A 23,581-nucleotide genomic window follows, 5' to 3' on the forward strand; every position below is an offset into this window, starting at 1 on the left:
TTCAGTACATTTATGATATATATTGACAATACAGTGTTATAGTGTGTAGCTTTCCAAGGAAAAAATATATATAATGTATAGCTTGACTTTTCTAAACGTACAAATCTGAATGTATATGTGAATGTTGATTTCAGAATTATGGGGTTCAGGTTTCAACCTGAATGTACATATATATGTATATATATATATATATGTATATATATATATATGTATGTGTACGTACGAATGGAGAAATATCTGACACATATACATTCAATGTTTTGGTATTTTGATATATATCATAGAGAGTTGGAGAAACTTGTTGCGATTTTTACGCGCGCAAGTGCATGTATCGCTTAAGTAATATAGAGAAATAAGTACGAGTGTCGATCCCACGAGGAACAAGCTTAATTAACAAACAAATCAACTAGCACGAATTGAACTAAAAGGAAAGATGGAAAGATGTCACAAATTATTGACAAGTTTTAAAACACTTAAATAACAAAATAATCAAATAAAAGTTGTAAGAAGAAAGAGAGGCTAAGGACCAAGGCTTCACGGGTTTATTCAACGGTTTGGATACGCAAACTTGACGCACAATCAATAATCAACTCACTACACTTTGCTAACCATACTCACAGAATAATATTGCTAAATCTCTCTCGAGCATCTAACAACCTATGTCAAAATTAGGAAAATCTTCTCTCGATCTCAATCCCTAACAAAAACATGCATTCATAACAAGAGCATTCACACGATTCTATGGCAACCTAACTATCTCTAGCGTAGGCATGCAACATAGTAATTCAAACCAAAACACTAACAACCTAATCTTTCTCAAGCATCAAGTTGAAGTATAAAATCGTGAACAAGGTAGCTAATCTCGTTCAAGCATTAAAAACGGATTTGAATTAAGCAAAGCAATAGAGAATGGAAATTGAATTTCAATATATTAAATCATATCCATAACCGTATCCTAAACCCGCTACGCCATAGTCCTTAATGGAATTAGTTCATGGCGTAGCGAGAAAACAAAAATAAAATAAAAGAAAAAGAAGTAGAAGAAACCATAATTGAAAACTAAATTGAAAATTAAAATACGGGAGTTCAAGAGTAAAAGAGAAGAAGAAAACTGTAATTGGCGCGAATTGATGAAGAACGGCTCTCCTCTTTCTCTCTATCTCTCCCAAACACTAAGAAAAACAATGAAAAAGTGCCAAAAAGTCCTAAATAAGATATTGAGAGGTGTATTTATAGGCCTAGGTCAAAATCCTTGGGTTTCTCTTAATTTTCGGAGCAGATTGAGTAATTAAAAGTGATCCAACGGCTCAAATCGACTCCAAATCAGCGTTTCCTCTTTTTTTGTCTCGGCGGACTTCACGACGCGCAGTTCTAGGGTCGCGCCGCGAGGTTGACATCCCGGAAGACCTCGCGTTCCGCGCTTCATGCTCGGAGATCGATTTCGGCGATTTTCGGAACCTCGCGGCGCGACCCCCTAGGGTCGCGCCGCGCGCTTTTTCTTCCCGCGCGCACCGATTTTGTAACGGCCATAACTCCTAGCTCCGATGTCCGATTCTTGAAATTAAATATGCGTTGGAAAGCTAAGAGAGAGCTCTATCCAATCATGAAATTGGATCATCCAAAATCTTTACTTCAAACTCTCAGAATTGTTCACAAGAGGACGCTGTATTTCTTCTCTGCTCTAACTTGGCGAAAAGTCTTCGAATCTTCTCAAAATGGCTCCGTTACTTCACATGATGCTCTTCTAACCTCCTTAATACCTCATTGGCCTCTAAAACCTACAAGTCTCTCAAAAACACACAAAAACATCACAAATACTCGAGAACAAGCTCGGATTTAGTCGGGAAAATAGGAGTTTTCCGCGTGATTAACGCACCTATCAAAGCTCTACACACGGGATTCTATCGTGAGCAAAATATGGCAGCTCATTCTTTCTGCAAACAAAGAAAAACACTTGTTGGGTATTACGACCTTTCGTCAAGAAGCTTTGAGTTTTGAGATGAGTGATATTTATAAGAATATCACAGGTATATCACAATATTTTTTAGGGAAAATATCAAGAGTAATCCCTCGTGTTTAATCGAAATACGAGATTTATACCCTCTATTTTTAGAAATATCAGACATATCTCTTCAGTTTAATATAAATGACATATACCTCCTCTAAAAAAATGTTATATTACAAATATCACTATTTTCGTTTATTTTTTACAAAAAAATAATTTGAACTCCCCAAAATACCCTTAATAGAATAAATATTTATTTACTATTTTTAAAAAAAAAATCAAAATCTCTCTTTATAAAAAAAATCCTTAACTTTTTATAGAGGAATTTTTCAATTAAAATTTGTTTGTACATAGAATAGAAAATAAAAAATTATTTCATTAAGGGTATTTTGGGGAGTTCAAATTATTTTTTTGTAAAAAATAAACGAAAAAATGTGATATTTGTAATATAACATTTTTTAAGGGATGTATATGTCATTTATATTAAACTGAAGGAATATGTCTGATATTTCTAGAAATAGAGGGGATAAATCTCGCATTTCGATTAAACACGAGGGATATTCATGATATTTTCCATATTTTTTATGTAATCTATGACTCTTACTACCGTATTTTGTTTTCCTTTTATCTTGTTTCTCTTTTTGTGTTTCATTTAATAACGCATCGTCCGCCACAAACGAGAGTTTATTAATAAAAAAAATTCGTGATACTGACCACGTTTTTTTTAAAAAAATTAAATAATCGAACGATATGATTACGTTCATTTGAAATTATAGCTTAATTATTCAAATATTAATGATAAAGACCGATTCATGTCTATGTCTCATATAGTATGGTGTATGGTGTATGCACGCTTTACCTTTAGTTTGACTTATTTTATAATTATTGAATATTCAAGATTAAATTTTAACGCAAGTGGTATAAAAGTGAACATATGTCTAATTTTCTCTTGATTTTTGGTAATCTAATCATGTAAAATTATGTATCTCAACTTGATAGACATTATGATCTTCTGTCATTCAGGGTTGGGTTTGACTGATACATTTTCTACTTCGGGGAAATTTAAAAAAAAAAAAAAATCAAGAATTATTTATGAAAGTAGCTCTGAATTGATTTTATTATAAAAAAAAATATTTTTTAAACAGCTGTTTTCCTTATTAAACGAAATTTCAAACAAGTTAAATATAGTCCTAAAGTGTAAACAAATTTTTTTTAGAAAAATGCTATAAACATAAAAATTATAGCTTATAACTTGAAAAAAAATTGCCAAAAAGAAAAAACTTTAGATACGTTACTCTTCATTTAAAAAAAAAAAAGTATTTTTCCTATTCCAAGACAAACAAAATTGCCTAAATTTCAACTATATATTTTCTTTTAAAAGTCAAAAATAGGACCTCATTAGCAGAGATAAATTTCTTTTTTTCCCTTTTACCATCACTTTAAGCAAAGGTAATCACAAATTTATCCTTCCTCCAGCTTTCATTATAACATATTAATTTAAATTAAGACAGTTAATTAACTTCTCATTTAATTAACTTTCTTCCCTCATAATAACTATAGAACCACCTATTTTTTTCTCTCTTCATTTATGTCATACCTCTCTCTCTCTCTCTCGTCTCTCTGACCGTTCCTCTTCTTCACTTTCGCACGAAGAAAAAAATAAAAAAGAGCTCACCTTCCTTCGCCGACCCGTTTCCTTTGCTGATCCCATTTATTTCGTCGTGTTCTTCTTCGTCACTCTCTTTCGCCGACCAAAATGAAGACGAAATCTGGTCCCCCAACCAAGAAACCCATGAAACTTAGAAAACGTTAGAAACACGATTCTCATCAAACACCCAAAAAAACCCTCCGCCTAAGACACATGCAACATCGCGTCGGAGTCCATGAGTGGGTCATGACGCCATAGCCTTAGTACGCCATAGCCTTAGTCGAGAAGAAGGGGGCTCATGTGACGAAGAAATCGACAGCGGCAAAGAAGCGAAAGACATCAGCGCCGCCAAAGTCTTCTGGAAACACTAGGACAAATATAGTCATCCGGTGCGACGATTGTCGCACCTAATAGTTTATTAGGTGCGACTAAAGTCCATCACTAAAGGCATTAGGTACGACATGTCGTCTTTCTCCTCTGATTTCGACGTCGACGCATTCTTCATGGCCACGTGCCAGAAGTTTAGTTTTTTGTAATTTGGTCTAAATTTTTTGTGCTTCCATGGATGTTGATGGATGTGGATTGTCGAATTTACATGTTTATTGTTAATTTTTCATGGTAAAAGATCGTGAATATTGTGTAGAAATGTGCTGATTTATAACATAATATTGTTTTGGTATACAAATGTGTTGTATCTCAGGAATTCAAGATCAACGTGAATGCAGCGTGGGACGTGTGCACACTCATGTCGTTTGTGATGTTCAAGGAGTGGTCTTTGCTGTTTGGGCTACTCGGGAAATTTTTTTGTGGATTCCGCCCTCACAGCGGGAATCCTGGCGATGCGATCGTGTATTGATTTGGCTAAGAGTCGAAACCGGGCCATTGATCATGTACGTGGAATCTGTATAATTGAGCAAATTAGAACCCTATTTTTTTTAAAAAGGAAACTTCATTCAGACAAATAAAGGTTTATCTGCAAAATCTGCAGTAACAACACACAAAAAAGGACATTAAGTATATTTCGCAAGTAAATGAGCGGCTCCGTTGTGAACGTGGGATATTTGTTCAAAGACTAGGTCAAGGTCAGTGAAATGAACTCAATCGTAGCAGAGATGAGCTGGACAACATTGAGACAATATGAGGAGGATGACATCGGTGATGAGGAAGTTGGAGACCTGTATAGTGTCTAGCGGTGGCCTCTGCGATGCCAGGTGCGAAGGCCACAGAGAAATTATGATGTATCCAACCGAGACAGTCAAATATTTAGTCGGATGAATTTCGGAGATTGATGCAACAGATGTGGCAGCAGAGGAAGTTAAGCAGTGACCAAGTTGTTACAGTAATACAGAGCTTGAATGGTGAGATAAAAACAAGTGTGATATTTTTATTGAATTTATCGAGTAAATATAAAACAGGAAACTAAAAGGAGAGGCCGGGAAAGAAGGTGGTAGTATAGTATAGTATAGGTATATGTGAGACTTGAGATATCTTAATGTTTGTTAGTATACATGTATATATGAAGGCAATGAGGAAGGTGTGGAGGTTACTAACTGTACAAAAATGTATGTAATGAATTAGGATGAGGGAGGAGTATCATCGTTTTTGGAAGAGACGACGAGGGGAGAGGCAGAGAGAGCGATGTGGTCGGTGGGGGCATCGTCGGTGTGTTGGCCGAATATCTGGACGGTGAGGCTTCCCCCCAAGACGAGGGCGGCGCCCAGGCAGGCCGGGGCGTCCCACGTCTCCCCAAGCATGAGCCACGCAAAGGCGCCCCCCCACACCGGCTCCATCGCGTATATTATGGCTGCGTCTGTGGCCGACACCCACCGCATGGCCGACATCTGCACGTTTCAACACGGCGTGAGTCAGGGCTCAGGAAATGGAGTCACGGCTCATATATTATATACCTCGCCCAAAGTGCACAGCCCCGTCGTGAATATGCCCGTGTACACCGCCGCCACCCACGGGAATCCAACCACCCACTCCCACACCATCTCCCACTCCACCTCTTGGAGTTGCTGCCGCTGCAGGCACCATCCTTCCGCCACGTACCAGGCCGCCGACATCGCCGCAACCACACACATCTGACCAATGCAGTTCAGTTCAATTCGTTATCAAGGATAGTCCCACATCGACTGGTTATTACGATCCTGGGCTCTTTATAAGGTTTGTGGGTTACTCTTCTAATTACCAAGTTTGGTTTTAGATGGAACCCCACACCTTTAACATTCGTCAAGGACAAGGGGAAGAAGAGAGATACCTGGTATCCCATGAGAGAGAGGAATTTGTGCCGCTTGGTGCTCCGGGCAATGTGCTGCGTCCTCAGCATGTGCACCCCGAAGAAGACGGCGCTCATCACATTCAACAAATCCCCAACCTGCAGACCATAACATTAACAAGGATTGGCACATAAATAGATACAAGCGAGCGAGTGAGTGAGTGACTGACGCAGGGGGGGGATCCGCTGGACTCGAGCAAGGCGACGCCGAGGAGGCAGACGACAGCCCCGACCCAGGTGAGGGCGGGGACGGCCCCTCCCAGCAGGCCCTCCAGCAGGGGCACCACGATGACGGTGAGCATGGAGAGGAAGGAGGCGCGCCCCGCCCCCGACGTGACGAGCCCCGCAGCCTGCATCACGTAGCCGGCGCTGGCCCACACTCCCAACTCCACCCCGGCCCTGCACGTCTCCCACTCCCCCCTCACCACGAACGGCAGGAAGGCCGCCGCCGTCAGCCCGAACCGCACCACCGTGAACACAGCCGCCCCCTCCGCCTGCTTCACCACCGGGATGCTACTCGCTGCCCATTCATCTCTCAATCATCCATTCATACATGACTATGTGTAGACATTAATTAATGACACCCTAAGTGTGTAGTTACCGTAGGCCATGGCGATGACGTTGAGCATCACGATGCTGCGGACTTTGGTGGAAGCCACGGGAAGTGTGCCCCAAAAGGAGCGCAAGCTGTGGAGTGAGGTCACCATCGCCTTTGGCTGCTTTTGCTCTAACTCCTTCCTCCGAACCCTGGCAGTGACCAGCCACGGAACTGCCTTTCTGCGGATTGACAAGTATTCATTGCCAGAGGTTGGACAAGGAAGTGGGACCCGCCAGCATCCCAACAACCTCACTGATTGACAACCCATGGCTGCCCCGATCGATCACCTTTTACATACACATACACATATACACATACACATACAACTCTCTCTCTCTCTCTGTAAAATAAAAACACTGCTGCTTCACTTCATCTACGATTGCGAGAAACAAAGATCTTCTTTACGGAGTTTAATTACGCAAATTGCCACCCAATGTGTCGTACTCGTACTAGAATGCCCAATCTGTGGTTGTCGTTTCCACCCACGGACTACCAACACGTGTTGCTCTCTTTATCGTTTCTTTCAACCTTGATAATCAAAATGATATTAATTGAAAAACTTTTCAACACCTTTCTGTTGCATCTTTAACCACCATCCCTCTTTCCATCTCTATTTATTTATCATCAAATGTAATAAAGAGTCATTAATTATAAATCTAACTGCTTTTTATCACAATTCCTTGGGCTATTAATCCGCTTTTCTTTTTTTCTTCTCCTTTCTTTCGGAATTGGAAACTATGCCCATCATTTTTATAATTAGCAATAATTATTGTTGTTGTGTCACCATTTTCACTCAAGGTAGTAGAAACGATACCCCAAAAGCAAAAACTACAACAAGAGACTAAGCCCGAGGTTCAGACCCTCGGTCATATGAAGACCAAGCCCAAGGTCCAAACTTTAGGTAAAAATGAAATCTTAGCCAAAATGAGATTTTAGACTAAAAGGAACTTTAAGCACAAGGAAATTAATGAGACATTAGGCAAAAAAGAACCTGAGGCATAATGAAATTTCAGGCAAAAGATAATCCTAGGCACAAGGAGACGTTAGGCAAAATAATACATTATGAAAAAGGGAACTGAAGGTCTTCTTGCGTTGTGCCTCGAGTTCTCTTTTGTCTAAAGCTTCCTTTTGTTTCAGTTTTCATCGAGCGTAAGGTTAAATTTTACTTTAAAGTCCCATTTTGCCTATAATTCTCTTTTTGTCTAAGATTTAGACCATTGGCTCGATTTTGGCTGGGGGTATAGACCTCGGGCTTGATCTCTTGTTGTCGTTTTTATTTTTGGAATGTCGTTTTTATTTTTGGTGAAATAAAAATGTGGAAATAGCCTCTAATAGCCGTTTTCGTAATTTTTTATAATATTAGTCGTTGCATTTTTTATTTTTCATATATAACCGTTTTAATTTTAGAAGTGTCTATTTTTCCCTTCATAATTGTTAACCAGATTTCATTAACTGTTGACTAGATTTCAATAGTTGTTAACTAAATTTTAATAATTTTTAATCAGATTTCAATATACCAATACTTAATAATCGCGCGAAATATTTTCAAGTGTTTAAATTGAATTAAACACCGAATCTATATTGTGTTCTTCGTGATTGTTGAAGCTCGAAAGCGACATCAACAAAAAGCATGACACATATAAACCAACTGTGCCCGAATCCGGTTATTACATTTGTAAATTAAAAAGATTCTACGTAATATTGTAACAACTATTTTATTACAAATGCTGGTCTTAATTAACGGCTACTGAGTTGGATATCCATGGTTGATCTTCTAAGTCAAGAGTAGTCGATTTCTAGCATGATCACATGTATTTAATGGAAAGAATTTAAAATTTTGTGCGTCTCACTCACAGTGAGCAATACTCAGGCCGCTCTCTTTCTTTCTTTTGATATAAATTATTTGGAGTTGACCTTTTGAGGTTTGATAAAGCTGCAAGGTGGGTGAAATGTATATGATATGATTGTTTGAAGTGAAGCGAAAGAGAGCGAATGGAGGGACATCGGAATGTTGTCTGATTCCGATGAAGGAAGTTTGTTTCCAATAGACATCATCAAGGAGGAAGAAGAAGACAGGGCTTATGTTGCCGCTAGCATGGACCCTCAAGCACACGATCGCTCCCACCCCCAAAAGAGGTGGAAAGAGAGAAAAGAGAAATAGGCTACATTCATGCCTGCTCATTTCATAGACTCAAAATCAACTCAAGCCCAAAGGTAGAGTGAAAACTGGGAGAGCTATCTTGTGCTTTCCTATTTGTTAGTAACCAAGGTTGTTATCACAATCATTAGGTGTGTAAGAGTTGTTGATCTTTCAATGATAGATGGTGTGCGTAGATGAGGAGGTATGGTTCCAAGGAGGCAAGGCAAGGCAGAGCAATAGTGGTTGAAACAACAGAGAGAAAAGTGAAACAAGTACCAACATTCATGCCTGCTCAGCTTTCAAGGTAAGCTAATCATCTCTCTCAAAGTGTTGTTCTTCTATATATCGTGCATGTTCATAACCAAGTCTATGACTCACAGGTTGAGGCAGGCAAGCAAGCGCATCTTCATCATGCGATGCTCCAAATCCACCCCTCTCAGAACTCTAACATCATCTGTATCTGTAAAGGGAAACAAGTGATGCGTAAGAAAGAGGAGGAACGTACACACCCTCTCATTCTCATTCTCAATATCATTCTGTTTATGGTGTCGTGGCACTCGTGGAAGGTCTTGAAAAAGGCAACAGCTTCCACTCTTTTCATTCTATCGTAATCTACTCAAATAATTGTAAACATCAAACACACTCCCTGAGATTGTAATAATGAAATCGGTGGGCAGTATAAAATAAATGTTCGAAAGCTGCTTTATTCCCTCTCTCCTTAAAAATGAACTCAATTGTATCTGGTACCACCACCTCGGTGCAACAAAACAAATGTAGAAACAAGAAAAACGATTCTAAGAAAATTAAATGCATTCCAAGGTTCCCCTTTTGACGGAAAGTAGAGCGGTTGGGTCTACAAAGTGAGGGTGTCCGGGTTCTGAATGATGTTGGCAAAGGTGTGCAGGAAGGCGGCCAGGTCGGCGCCGTAAATGATGCGGTGATCGGCCGTGACGTTCACCTGTATAACAACATCGACATGTCGAGTTACTGTTTGTTCGATTGATTCCCAGTGAGAACAAGAAGGATCCATTATTATTACCAGCATCTGGGTTTTGACGGTGAAGAAGCCATCGGCATCGGCCACCACAGTGGGCTTAGAAGCTCCAACGGCCATGATGGCTCCCTGGGCGGGAGGGAGGATGGCGTCGAATCTGTCGACTCCGAACATGCCGAGGTTGGAGAGGGTGAAGGTGCCGCAGTTGTAGTCGGAGGGCTGAAGCTGCTTGGAGCGGGCTTTGGCGACCAGGTCTTTCCAGCGCTGGGAGAGGAGGTACAGGTCCGTGGTGTGGGCGTTGCGCAGGACCGGGGTTATGAGGCCGCCCTCCACGGCCACAGCCACGGCAACGTTGATCTCAGAGTTGAACGACACGCCATTGCCGCTGTACACAGCGTTCACCACCGGATGCTGGGCCAGGGCCATGGCCGCCGCCTTTGCCAGCAGCGCCGTCATCGTCACCCCCTTGCCCTTCACCTGCACCACCGTCAGTCATCACCGATGCTGCCTCATTCACATTTCATGGGGCGTTGCTTACCTTGGCGTAGAGGGCATCCAGAGCGTCGGTGGTGACAGGGTAGCCCACGCGGAAAGTGGGCACCGACAGGCTCTCCACCATGTTCCTCGACACCGCCGCCTGCATTGCCGTGAAACCCACTACGCTCGTCCCGCTGGCCGCAGGCGGACTCGGACTCCGAGCCTTTGGAGGAGCCATTGGAGCCGGAGCCGGAGCCGGAGCCTTCGGAGCAGGGCTGATTCCGGCCTTGGCCTCCACGTCAGCAGGGGTGATTCGCCCAAAGGGCCCCGTCCCCACCACCGATGCGATGTCCACCTTGTGCTGCTTTGCCAGCTTCTTAGCAGATGGGGTCGCCACAATCTTCCCCGGAGCCGGAGAGGAGGCGGCAGCAGCCGGCGGTGGCGGAGGAGCTGGAGAGGACGCGGGAGAAGCCGGCGGCGGCGGAGAGGAGGCGGCAGCAGCCGGAGAGGAGGTTTTAGCCTTGGCCTTGGCCTTGGCTTGAGCGACCTCTTCTTGGGTCTCGGCGAGGAGGCCGATGGGGGCGCCGACGGGGGCGGTGTGGCCTTCGTCGACGACGATGGCGGCGAGAATGCCGTCGTAGAAGGTCTCGACGTCCATGTCGGCCTTGTCGGACTCCACCACCACCACGCTGTCGCCCTTCGACACCACCTCGCCCTCCGACTTAATCCAAGACACGATCTTGCCCTCAGTCATCGTCGAGCTCAGCGCCGGCATGAAGATCTCCCGGATCTTCGCGCGCACTGTGGACCTGCCCACTCGCCGATGCCGGGGAAATGCCGCGCCGCTGCTGGAGGAAAGCCTCGACGGAGCGGCGACGGAGGACGAGAAGGAGATGCCGGAGGAGGCCATAGCGGAGAACACGATGTGAGATTCTGAGAGAGAGAGACTTGTATTTGTGTTACGGAGAATGTATCTCTTGCTTGTTTCTTCTTTTTATTTATTTATTTCTCATTTCTCTACATTGTTTCTATCGCCTCCTTTTTATTTTCCTTTTCAACAATTGCAGTGTTCGTTCGTTACTCGTTATTTCTACCGTGTATAAAAAAACGTTTTTGAATGGCTAGTCTAGTTTTAAATAGTTCATAGATATTTATCCTAATATTATCATTTGGGTAACACTTAAGTAAAATTTTATCCATCTATTATTTCAGCTTTTATATTTCCTTCTTCGCATTGATTCCTTTCCAATCTCATATTTTGCCACTAAATTTTGGAGGCAACCCAAGCTTAAAATTGTCTTCATTTCAAGTTGAACTTAATTTGACTTCTTCTTCGTAAATACAAGAAATTTGGGGATTTCGGATTCTTGGCTCCATTTTGATCTAAGAGTAGGATCGAAAAACCGAAGCTCTTCGAGTCTGTTGAATGAGAGACTCGTAAGTTTAATTGTATCGTAGGTAGACGCTTATTGAATGGTTAAGAGGAGCGGTAACTACATGGGAGTGACGATTGTACATACAAGCATGATCTATGAGAGATTTTACTTGATCAGAGATTGACATCGGAAGCATGATTGTGTGTTTTGAAAAGTTCAAAAAAATTCGCATTTTTGTTAATTGACTTATCGAGTTAGAAATATGCCACGGCTCATTGTAGCTGGTCATGAGAGAGAGAGAGAGAGAGAGAGGACAGCCTTGTAGTCAAGTTCAAGTTCTCATCGTTGACGATTTAGATGTGTACGTATTTCCTCACATTTGATAGTTTATCTTACTGATCTTCGAGATATTCTAAAAAAAAATAGGGTGTTTAGGAGACTCGAAGGCTCTTCAATTGTCAATCCTTCTCAAAAATACGGTTTAATGGTTATAAATAGAACATGTTGGGAATGATGTGTATATATTTTTTTTTTTAAAGGTAGTCACTGGGACTATGTATTAGTAGGCATTTCTGCCAAAAGGCTCTCTCATATTACAGGGGGGACATAGTTATGCCACAGGGAATCAAGGGGAACATGAATTACAGAGAAAAAGGAAAACTCAGCAACAAGACCGCTGCTACGGTGCTGCGGCTGAAGGATTTGTTGGCTGCGATAATCCCAAGAAGGATGTGATTCGATCCTGTTTTCGGACGAGTTTCCAGAGGGTCTGTAGTAGCCAGGTCCGATTCGAGAACAGACGTAGTGTGGGCGGCCACTTCGTCCGTGTCATCATCGTCGTCCTCAAAGAGGTTCTGTGAGGACATGCTTGAGGATCCCATTAGGGAAAAAGATCAAGGGAAAAACGATCAAGGACCGCTGGACGTCCCACGAAGAAGACTCACAGACTGTTAATCGGAACCCAGGGGGGCCGTAGGGGGGCTGTTGTCATCGGCGGCATTTCGTAGACTTCAGGGAAGGGGAGCTCGTGGCTTCAATTCAGTCCACTCACACGTCACCGAAAGCCTGAACTTTTTTTTGGGAACGACATTTCGAAAACAGACGTAGGAATTAAAATTGCCCATATGTAGTTCAGACCACAAGCAACGTGTTAGCAATTTCATGTGTATATTTTTTACTTTTTCAATTATTACGCAAAAGAAATATAATACTCAAGCATCGAGTATTTTTGTGTGTATGATACAATTTAAAAAGTTTCCCACATGAAGAAACACTTTGTTTTCTCGCCTAAAGATGAGTAATCCCTGAAATTTTCTCCGGTCAGTAGTCGCCTCCACTCGATCATGGATACGAAACACGTGGTGTGGCTCTAGCCTCAAGCTCTCGCTGCAAATGACTGTTTAATCAAAGGATGTCAGGTCTAACGAGATTGTTCTCGATTTGGAGGTTGGAAATCATCATGAGACTTTGTGTATCGAGTGATTATTGACGGTGTCCTTGATTACAAGAGTGATAAGGAGATGGCACGACAAATCTCGTGTACATTGAACCCTATGCTTTGGTCTCACAGCATAGTCATTTTATAACTTTAAGCATTACGTAAGACCCCACAATTCCTTTTGTATTTTGCTCGTGCGTATGTTTAACTGAATAAAAATAAAATTTCTTAAAAAAAGTATATTCGCCGATAAAAATTCAATTCTCTTACCATCTGATACTTACAAAACGCAATATGAAATAGCCACATTGCTGGTGTATGACTACACAGCTAGGTTTCGTAATTATGAAGAGCTAACCTCCGTAGATATGCATTAACCAGAGTATAAGAGCGTTGAATAGTTCAGTTAGTATTAGCCAAAAAGAAATTAAAGCTATAAAGTATAGCACGACACTATTAGCGAGCAGACAACTCAAAACTCTTGCTTGCTTTTTTATATGATAGTTGAGAAATATACACCATGGTTACTTTTCATCAAGGCTATTGGAGAACCTTATTCAATGAAACTACACTCACAAGTGCATGTTTTGATCAGGAATAAATATAATGTAGATAAAAAAAAAATGAATAATTTTCTTGTGAGCCAAAAAAATTGTTGAACTAATCGAGAGGGCAACAATTCCTTAGAAACAAATGCCTAAACACAAATATGTAAAACTAAAACCTACCAACCAACAAGCACAAGTACATAAAGATGGACAAAATCAAGACAAGTCGTTCACCTAAGATGGGAGTGAGTATAAACAATCTCTATTGACCTATTATCTTTAAAATAAAATAAAAACTCTAATTGACCTACGTTTGACAATAAAAATGCACAAATGTTATTTTCTACTTTCTTTAAACCACAGTTTAACACCTCTATTTGACACACAAACCCAGGTCACGCAAAGTTTTTAGGTCATAGATACATGAAGCTCTACCAAACTGGTTTGACTCTGGAGTCCTATGTCATGAATTTTAAACCACTAGTTTATTTTTTCTTTTTCTTTTACTTGATGAAAATGCACACAATTTTCTTCTAGATAAATTCGTTTAAAGGGAATCTAACGGGGACATTTTCTAAATCAAGCAAATTTCTCATGAAAAGGCAGCTATACAAGTACGATGATAGAGAGATAGTTGATTGTGTTGGTGTCACGTACTTACAAACATTGAACGCACAAACACTGAAAAAAGAAATTGGGATTAAAACACTGAAAATATGAAATTGTGGAATTAATCGCGTTACAAGAAAACAGGACTTACCAAATCAACGCCGCAGCTGCATCCTTTGTTGAGCGTGACTCCGACTCGAGCAGACCATGGATCAGATGTAACGCACTTTCATTAGGATCTATGCATTTGTAAATCTACCCAATTTGATACCTAATAATGCCCTATAAAACTTCCAACTAAACTGACTTTCCTAGGATGAAACTCTGTATATTTATGAATAGAACACACAACTTAAAAAAAAAAAAAAAAAAAAAAAAAATTTGATATCAACTATTTTCAATACGGTCACAATATTCATCCCAATAAATTATAAACCGAGGTACCTTCTCCAGGATGCCTTTTTAAGTATCGAAGCACCAAAGGGTTGCCTCAAACCACTGGAAGATAATCCTGAATGAAAACACAAATTAGATTCTCCTAGTTGTCAAATAAAGAAAAACAGATGGTGGTAAGAAATTGAAGATTGCACCGAACCTTCAACTAATTATACAAATTGTCGAAAACCCAGTAGACAACACCACGATAATGAAATTACACAATCAAATTATCTTTAAAGAGGAAAATTGAAAGAAAGGTCCCCCAACTCGTCTTGGGTATATTTACCATCTCGAAGGAATTGACACATAAATAAAGGTTCAACCTTGATGAATATTTATAAAACATATATAAATCCATGCATCAGCTAAAGTATGAAAGGTGTTACAAGGTAAAAGAAATGCCTCCGGCTAGTTGTCTTACAATCAAAACAGATCAGTCAACGCCGAATGATCTCCAGAACCAAACATCACCCATTTAAACTTCAGCAATGCCAAGCTCTCTCAGGTCATTATCACAGTGAAGAGACACAACCCCCAATGATTAGAATCTGAATTAGTTCGTAATCTAGTTATTCTAGAGTTCACTTGCCAGTGATGAATGGGTGGCTCAATGCCTGCGATACAGTCAATCGCTTATCCGGATCCAAAGTAAACATCTTATCTAAAAGATCTTTAAAGTCAGCTAACATCTTCGGGTCCTCACCAGGGGAACCCACTACAATTGATCCAATGTCTTTCGGCTTTACGTTGAGAATCAATCGCTTCATAGTCTGGAAAGGAACAAGCATAATTAGATCATCATAAAACAAACTAAAATGAAAAATTACTTAATGCATATAGCGCAAGCCAATAAAGCAGAATACCTTTTTTGTAACAGGATCTTCACTTGCTTGAAAGTTGAGATCTTGGTCAAAATTTTGACTGGTAAAAGCTCCCTGAAATCACCAGTTATTCACAGATTAACACGAGTCTGTCATTTCCTTAAAACCCAAAGGAATCGAATATTCATCTCAAAGTTGGGTAGGAAAATTCCATAATGAACTTTAAGATGAGTGCTCACAATTAAATTAGGCGAACAATTTACACAGCTCACATAGATTAAAAAAAAAAAATTAAATAAAATTGAATACCATACACGCATCTACTACTACTATTACTACTAATAATGATAACAATAAGAATAATAATAAAAAATGCTTACTTTGCGTAGCATCTTTTTGGGAAAGAGGCCTTTCAATTCCATTTGAAGGCGTAACATGTCATTGTTTGTTGTCCCTGGAAAGAGCACCTTTCCTGTATACAGCTCATACAAACAGCAACCGACAGACCAGATGTCTAGTGGATGATCATACGTTAAACCCAGAACTGCAAATGAGAGAAATACATCGACGATTTTCAGCTTAGGAGGTCATTATAAATCCCCACCACTCTTATAACAGATAACAAACAGCAGATAAAAGTTGAACTTACTAATTTCTGGAGCACGATAAAAACGGCTAACAAGGTATGGCGTCACCTCATTTTTCCCAGCAAACATTGCATTGCCAAAATCACAGAGTTTCAGCACATTCTTAGCTTCATTCACCTGGAATACAGATACACTATTATAATTCTTGAATTGATATAGAGCACACAAAAATAATAATAATAATAATAATAATCTTATGAGCTACAAAACTCACCAGCATGTTATCGGGCTTAATATCACAATGAAGAACACCACAGTTTTTGAGATGCTTAAGTGCAATAAAGAGTTGCTTGGCGTACACCCTCACTGCAGTCAGCTTTAGACCAATATTGCGACCAAACTTCTTTAATACCTCACGCAAATTCATACTAAGAGATTCAAAAACTAAACAAAGGTGATTCCGGTACTTGAAATTTGATAGAAATCGAACACAATGTCGCTTGTCCTCTGGATCTTGACTGGCCAATTTCTTCAATATGACAAGCTCAGTCATACCAGCCTTGTACCTGAGTCACATATTAAGAGTCAATGTATACACTCGAAGAAACTCATATAAAAAGCTAACGATGTCTTACATGGTCTCATTACTGCGTATTATTTTGATTGCCACTTCTTCCGGTTCCCCACTATTGGTTTTAACATTCCTTGCACGAACAACTGTTGAAAACACACCTTTTCCATGGGCAGCAGTAATCTCATATCGACCATCAAGTAGTTCACCAAATCTGTAGCCTGAATAGAAAATAACATTGACATGAAGGGAAAAAAAAAACATAAACAACATTTTGAATGAGCAACAAACACGATGAACATATAAGCGTTTAGATAAATGAACTACTTACTATAGTATCCATCTGCATCATCCCAATTATCGTGAAGACCACTTCTTTCAATCGGTGGGCCATCACTTTTTTCCTGAAAAGACAGTGATACATCTCTAAGAACACTTGCAACGCATAACTAAATGTGAGAAAATCAGCTTTAAACAATATAATTATCAACTATGGCTTAAGCCTATCACAGTGTCATCATGTAGATTAGAAGATTTTTCCACTACCATGAAAACAAAACCCATTAAAATCAAAATGCATAACACAATCGAGCCTAACACAAAGTAGACCAGATAGAATTGATAATAAAGCATTCTCAAAGTTATATCCTACTTAAATCAATAAATAAAATAGATATATCCTACTTAAATCAATAAATAAAATAAAAAGGGAGGGGATAAATAATACATATATTACGACAAAATGCATAAATAACATGACTCTTACTGCTTTGCGAACTCCTGTCGGTGTTTCACCAAACATATCATCACAGAAAACTCCATCTAGCCTCTCGCTCTGCATTAATTCATAAATGAATTCATCACTGAGAAAATGTTCAAAGACGAAACTGTTAAAAAACAGAAAATAAAATTGGGAACCTTGGGTGTGCCCTCTCCAAGCCCTCCGACACCAGTTCCACCAGCTTCGGCAGCTCCATTCAACGGAGGTGATTTTCCTATAGAAAATGATGCTTCTGGAGGACTATGATCCACAACTGGTTGATCAGAATTAGAGGGAGATTTTGGTAGACCAGTATGATCCAAAGCCTCTTTATCTGCCCAGCATATACAAACAGGAATCAATAATAAATCGTAAGTAATTCCATATTAAATATAGCAATAACATTAGAAAAGTGTTGTGACACGTGAACTACGCCCAGGAGTCAAACATGCCAAAAATCGAAATGAATAAACTTATAGCAGCTACATAGATTTCTGTTCAATTTTTACGAAGGTAAAGGTCAAAGGAATAGTCTTGGGCTATCATATTACTCTCCTATAGATAATTTGGTTGCCACAACCCTATTGTTTAAAGTGGGAAAGATATATTGGTATAAATTTTATCATTCAAGCAACCCATACTTAGTACCATAAACAATCAAGCAAATAGAGAAATGGGAGCATGTGAATCATCTCAGGTAAGCAAGTGAGTACCTTCCTTTGCACTCTCAGACTCTGAGGGTGTTTTCTGCTTATTCTTATACTTTTCTAAGATTGCTTGCTTTCTCCTTCGGCTCTCCTCTTTAATTCTGTTGAGATCTTCCTCTTCCTGTTCAGCAAGTTGCAAAGTAGGCGTATCATCATAGTCCTCTCGCCCATCTTCATCTCTGCATCAACAGACAACAGTTACACAAGGTTCACCGAAAACATCAAATATTAAAACCTAAAAACAAAAAAAAACAAAAACCTTTTAAGGGAAGCGGCCGAAGAATTATTAGGTTGAAGGTCTTTGTTTTCGTCATGCTCAGAGTTCCTTGAGTGCCTGTGCCTGTGCGGCATATTAGACTCCTCGTGCCGATCTCTGTCCCTATGCCTCCGCTCAGAGACTGTGTCCCTGTCCCTTTCTCTCTTGCGGTCTCTGTGTCGTTGTTCCCTCTCTCTCTTTCTATCCCTACTTCTTTCTCTTTCTTTTTCTCTCAGCCGATCCCTCTCAATCTCTCTGCTCCTTCCTCGCTCGCTGTCCCTTTTCCGATCTCTCTCTCTGCTGTAGTATTCACTGTCGCGATGATCATGACCTCGATCTCTGTCTCTGCTGTACTGCTCATTGTCCCGATCATGGCCTCGATAATCTCTGGCCACACGATCGTGTGACTTTGATCGGCTTCTTTCGTGGATTCCATCAGTTTGATGAAGACTGCCCAATTTGCTTCCATCTCTGTCGTCGCTTTGTCTGGACGGGGAAACAGAGTCTCCACGCCCTCTACTCTCCTTTCTCTCGGAGTGAGGGTGGTGCTTTGAAGCACCATTGACACCAGTCAGCTTTTCGTCACTCCGACCGGTTCTTGAAGTTCTAGAATGGATCGCTCTAGAGTCTTTTCCAGGTGCAGTTGAGCCGTTGAAAGTATCGAGACCCTGCTAAGCAATCGCAGAAAGTGTTTAAAATAAAGGAGGAAGTGAAGGTACATAATGCAAGAAAACAAGGAATAAACATGTAAACCAGCTCTTACGAAAGACAAATTGAAAGAAGCGATGATGAGTCTCCATTGATTGAAACGCCTAAAGCAATTGATTCAACTCGGCTACTCTAACAAACAAGCTCTCACCAAACACAATTAATTCATAAAAGGCCAAATCGAATTCGACAAGTTTCTCAGAAGCAAACCGAAACAAAAGAAGAATCAAAAGAATAAGGAAAGTACGAGAACAGACCAGATTTGGTTGATGAGACTGGGGAATTGAGCGGTCGTCGTCGTCGTCGAGAATTTCGCCTTCCTCGAGATCGTCGTGGCGGTGCTTGTGGCGCTTCGAGGACATGTCTCGGTCGCGAGAGGGAGAGCGACGGTGTTTCTGAGAGTATTGCTCGTCGATAGCCATGGACGAAAACGAAATCGAGGGTTAGGGTTTGTCTCACTCTGGCAACACAATGAAGAGAATAGAGCGAGCGAATGAAAGAGGAAAACTGGCATTCGCACGACATCACTATATAAGAGGTTTTCTATTATTAAGATATTAATTCATAATAATTTCACTAGTTTATTTTCTTTTTCTGAAAGAATTTTAAATTCAATTTTAACAGTTTTCGAGTTAAGAAACAAACAAGGTCTTATGTTAATTCCGTGTATACTCTCCAGAATAGTCTAATTAACGTGTAACATTGTTAAAAGGCCCATTAGGTTGATTGTTAGATGGGCTTTATTTTTCTCCTTGTTAGTTAGAGCTGATTAGTGTGTGAGATTAATTCCCTTAGCTGTATACGTTTTTCTTAGCTGTCCTTAGTTGTCAACAGCTAATTATTTGTTTCCTTGAGTTTTCTTATTTTTATCTCACATGGCATCCTTAAGCTTAAAACGGATATGCTTATGTGGTACTTAACTTGTTCTAATGGTCATTTTATATCGCTTACAATACAATATAGAGATCGTGTGTTCAATCTCTACCGACGACAAATACCATTAAAAAAAAACTAATTTGCTTGCTTTTCAATGGTGTTATTATGAACTTAGTGGAATTAATTATACATTTGTCAACACTATTCGTGAGTTTTAAAATCATTATCCTTAAATTTTTCAAAAACCTGAAACTATGTTTTCTCTTAAATTTGAACAACGATTAAGACTTCAGGATGTTTAACCTAAGGCCAGACCAAGTGGCCGCGCAAGAGCCATGTATGCAGAATTCGAAAGTCACGATGATCGCTCTCCTAGAGTCAGGATTGCTAGCCAAGAGTGGTTGTTATAAGTGCTAGCCAGGAATGCTAACCAAGAGGGCTGGCCAGGAATCCTATCCATGAGTCCGAGTCAAGAAGCGCTAGTCAGATAGCCTGCACCAAGAGTCCTTATTATCAAGCGTCTTCACCGCGAGGTCCTATTAGACATCCTCGTTTAGAGGCCTAACCAGGAGTCCTTATCGGGAGGCCTCGCCAGGGGTCCTCCCCAAGTGACATCACCAAAATGACGAAAATACCCCGACAAAGATTGAATGCCGCTTATCTCAACTGCGATAAGCGGTATTTCACGAATTACACGAAAGTGTAAATTGCCGTATTCAATTTGTAAAAATAACAGTGATAAGAATTACACGAAAGTGAGCTTGTGGATGAGGCTGGGCAAATGGTAGCTTGTTTAAATACTCTCAAAACAGCCTCAGAGTAGCGAGAGCGAAGAATGCAAGGGAAATTGATTCTAAATTAAAAAAATAATTATAGTAGTTGAAAGTCGAAAAATTATAGTTGAAAGTCGAAGATGGTAAAGGAGCAAAACAGTGATCTGAGTATCTGATATATTGAGTTAAACACGTGTGACAGAAATAGATGTTAAAATGAGACAAAACATTAGATCTCAAACCAACCACGTTGACACATCAGATGAAAATCAACTGGATATTTGCTACAGCCATGTCTACACAGTTTGAAGACAAGAATCATATAATATAAAATTACAGACGAATCGTATGGCTTCAAATAAAGCATACAAACAAAGTCTGCTCTTATTTTTGCTTCTCATGCCAAACGATAGTATGGTGGCATATAAGATTATTATGTCGTATGGGCACCCCTACACTTTCCCCCCTGCTGCCTCAGGGGATTGATTATAAGATATATATGAGATTAAGAAAGAAAAATTGAAGATAAATACAGTTTCCAAGCCAGTCTGGTAAATACATTTGGATTGGCAAAAATAAGAAAATTAAATTTCACCTTGATCTGGAGTCAGGATAAGAATGGAGTAGAAAGTGAATCATGCTTCTTGACGAAGGGCAGTCGTGTCCGGAGCGAGGCCCAGAATCCAGCGCCTTGTTTGGGGCTCGGATCGTTATGGGAAGACGGTTGGTTGAAGTTGGCTTTTTGGCTCAAGTCTTGAAACTCGTTGACGAGGTTTTGGAGCCTGGCCACAAACTCGACGAGAAGGGAGGCAAATGTGGCGAGGGACAAGGAGGTCGCACTTTCGTAGACCCTGGCTTCGTTCTGTGGGTTGGCGGTGAAGGAGAGGCGGGGCCAGGAGGCCATGGGGTTCCTGGGGAAGTTGTCGCAGGACACGGTGGAGAAGGAGTGGTCGATGGGGTTCTGGGAGCCCCACATTTGGCTGAGGGAGGAGATGATGACGTTCTTGTTGCCGTTGCCGTCGGAATCTTCTGCCTCCTTGCTGCGGTTGATGAGCACATACGAGTTGTGGTCGATCTTGAGTTGGAGGTTCTCAGCGGCCTCGTGCACTGCTTTCAGGATCTCCTCTTCTGGCTTGAGCCTCTCCATGCGCTCCAGCTTGTCCGCCAGATCTCGCAGCACCTTCGCCCCCTCCGTGCCCACCAACTGCAGCTCCTGTTTGAATATCTGCCGCTTCTCCGGGGGAGCCTGGATCTCCGAGAGAATGCAGCCGTGCATAGCCATGACCATGAAGGCGCAGTGCCTGAGAGCGCCGCTCACTTTCGCATAGCTTCTCCACGGATAGCTGAACCCTCTGTACCGCCCGTGCGGCGGCTCCCACGTCGCAAACTCCAGCTGCATCGTTCAGAATCAGTACGAAATGTATGCAGAGAGAGAGAGAGTGTGTGTGGTATCTACCAGAGACTCCTCCTGGGCGGAGGACTGGACGGCGGACCTGTAGCCGCTGTAGAGAGGGTCGTCGGAGGCCTGGTAGGTGAGGATCTTGGAAGGGATGCGCTGGTACTCCACGCAGTCCAGGTACCCGCTCACGCACCCTGGTCCAATGTAAGGTAAGATGGAAATGGAAATGGAAATGGAGTCTGTTACGAGGGCTTGCCTTGGAGGGAGGTGGCGAGGCCGCGGAAGTTGTTGACGACGAGCTTGTGGAGATCCTCGCCGGACCAGATGGGGAAGACGAGGATGTTGACGACGAGGGCGGAGGCGCCGCCGAGGGCGATGAGGAGGAGGCGGTTCGAGGCGGTCTCCAGGAACGACTTGGTGCCGGAGACGAGGACGATGCAGTAGGTGAGAAGGAAGACGCGGAAGCCGTACTCGTAAGGGCGCGCCGCCGGGTGCAGCTTGGCGTAGCTGGCGCCGAAGCCGGCCACCAGCACGCTGGACACCATCACGGCGCCCTCCAGCCGGCCGGAGTGCACCGCCACCTCCGCCACCCCCAGCGCCAGGCCCCCCGCCGTGAGGGTGCCCAGCGCGCGGTTGAGCCCCTTGCTGAGGGTGGCTCCCACGCTGAACTCGAACACCACCACCACCGTCAGGATCGCCCAGATCGAGTTCTTCACCTGCTCCTTCAACAGTACCGCCGTCGTTATCGCCGCCAGACACACTGCCATCTTCGCCGCGAACACCACCTTCCGCTTGTCCGACCGCCCCATCTCGTACAGCTCCCGCAGGTACCTCCACGCCGCCATCATCCCTCGCTCCTTTCTTTCCTCTGATTTACAACTGCAAGACTGGTGGGTGTGGCCTCTTTCCCTTCAATTAATCCAGCCTCTTACACTCACATCACCACCCACGTCTTTGGAACTTAATTGAATACACATCTTCTTTTTTTAATCAACATTAATATATTAGATCTGGATTCCGAGACAGCTATTTCTTCTTTTTAATTCATAAATTTTCATACACATCACCCGTATATCAAAAGTCAAATATCTGGAAGAAAAAAAATATGATTTTTTTGGAGACTAAACTAGGAAAATTATGATTCTATGATTTGTTGCAATAGTCATTCAAAAAAAATATACATACATATATATATATATATATATATATATATATATATATATATATATTAATAATACATGTGACTAAATCAAGCGGAGAGTGAATAATGTTCTGATTTCATTTTTGAAAATTTTTGTTTAGACTTGGTCGAGATTTACATGCTAGGCGGGGGAGAAAGTCCTCGACACAATTAGACTTGGCTCAAAACAAAATTAAGCATCAACCTCCACAAAAGGGAGCGTGGCCTTACTGAAGGGTCGCACGTGTGTCCCCGATCTTGTCATGTGGTGGTGAGACCTCGTTGAGGGGTCGCGCATGTTAGGATTTGTGTCCGCTCGTTAAGGGGTCGGGTGTGTTAGGCTTTGAATCTCAAATCCAATCTAAAACCATAAAATGAATTACATGAATCACAC

At 41.5% G+C, this 23,581-nt stretch overlaps 4 protein-coding genes across 6 annotated transcripts; all 4 read right to left on the minus strand.

Annotated features, from left to right (window-relative positions):
* Positions 1-4,967: 4,967 nt before the first annotated feature.
* LOC149401833 (uncharacterized) lies at positions 4,968-7,009 on the minus strand. Its single transcript, XM_089608705.1, has 5 exons — positions 6,533-7,009; positions 6,102-6,451; positions 5,914-6,030; positions 5,561-5,737; positions 4,968-5,494 (listed from the first exon to the last, which is right to left on the minus strand). The coding sequence occupies exons 1-5, from the start codon at positions 6,795-6,797 to the stop codon at positions 5,228-5,230; spliced, it is 1,176 nt and encodes a 391-aa protein (XP_089464831.1). The 5' UTR covers positions 6,798-7,009; the 3' UTR covers positions 4,968-5,227.
* A 2,237-nt stretch (positions 7,010-9,246) lies between these two features.
* LTA2 (2-oxoacid dehydrogenases acyltransferase family protein) lies at positions 9,247-11,209 on the minus strand. Its single transcript, XM_089609638.1, has 3 exons — positions 10,202-11,209; positions 9,709-10,140; positions 9,247-9,627 (listed from the first exon to the last, which is right to left on the minus strand). Exons 1-3 carry the CDS (start codon positions 11,048-11,050, stop codon positions 9,523-9,525), a joined length of 1,386 nt encoding a protein of 461 aa, XP_089465764.1. The 5' UTR covers positions 11,051-11,209; the 3' UTR covers positions 9,247-9,522.
* A 1,457-nt stretch (positions 11,210-12,666) lies between these two features.
* Positions 12,667-19,473, minus strand: LOC149401835 (uncharacterized). Of its 3 annotated transcripts, none has more exons than XR_016296091.1 (14): positions 19,217-19,473; positions 18,255-18,919; positions 18,002-18,174; positions 17,447-17,622; positions 17,295-17,363; positions 16,860-16,932; positions 16,593-16,749; positions 16,232-16,523; positions 16,020-16,134; positions 15,751-15,914; positions 15,413-15,484; positions 14,971-15,319; positions 14,263-14,622; positions 12,667-12,912 (listed from the first exon to the last, which is right to left on the minus strand). XR_016296091.1 is itself a non-coding variant. In XM_089609324.1 (12 exons), the coding sequence occupies exons 1-12, from the start codon at positions 19,379-19,381 to the stop codon at positions 15,131-15,133; spliced, it is 2,310 nt and encodes a 769-aa protein (XP_089465450.1). In that variant the 5' UTR covers positions 19,382-19,473; the 3' UTR covers positions 14,756-15,130. The 3 variants fall into 3 exon arrangements, 1 of the variants encoding a protein (XP_089465450.1); XR_016296090.1 differs by lacking the exon at positions 12,667-12,912 and adding an exon at positions 12,943-14,183; XM_089609324.1 differs by lacking the exons at positions 12,667-12,912; positions 14,263-14,622 and having other exon boundaries at positions 14,756-15,319.
* Positions 19,474-20,873: 1,400 nt separating this feature from the next.
* Positions 20,874-23,167, minus strand: LOC149401836 (aluminum-activated malate transporter 4-like). The gene is made up of 3 exons (XM_089609330.1): positions 22,264-23,167; positions 22,065-22,201; positions 20,874-22,001 (listed from the first exon to the last, which is right to left on the minus strand). The coding sequence occupies exons 1-3, from the start codon at positions 22,853-22,855 to the stop codon at positions 21,216-21,218; spliced, it is 1,515 nt and encodes a 504-aa protein (XP_089465456.1). The 5' UTR covers positions 22,856-23,167; the 3' UTR covers positions 20,874-21,215.
* Between the last annotated feature and the right edge of the window lie 414 nt (positions 23,168-23,581).

Source organism: Urtica dioica, chromosome 3 (assembly GCF_054948205.1).
Source record: "Urtica dioica subsp. dioica isolate 48M chromosome 3, U.dioica_male_clone48M_v1_H2, whole genome shotgun sequence".
NCBI classification, from domain to species: domain Eukaryota; kingdom Viridiplantae; phylum Streptophyta; class Magnoliopsida; order Rosales; family Urticaceae; genus Urtica; species Urtica dioica.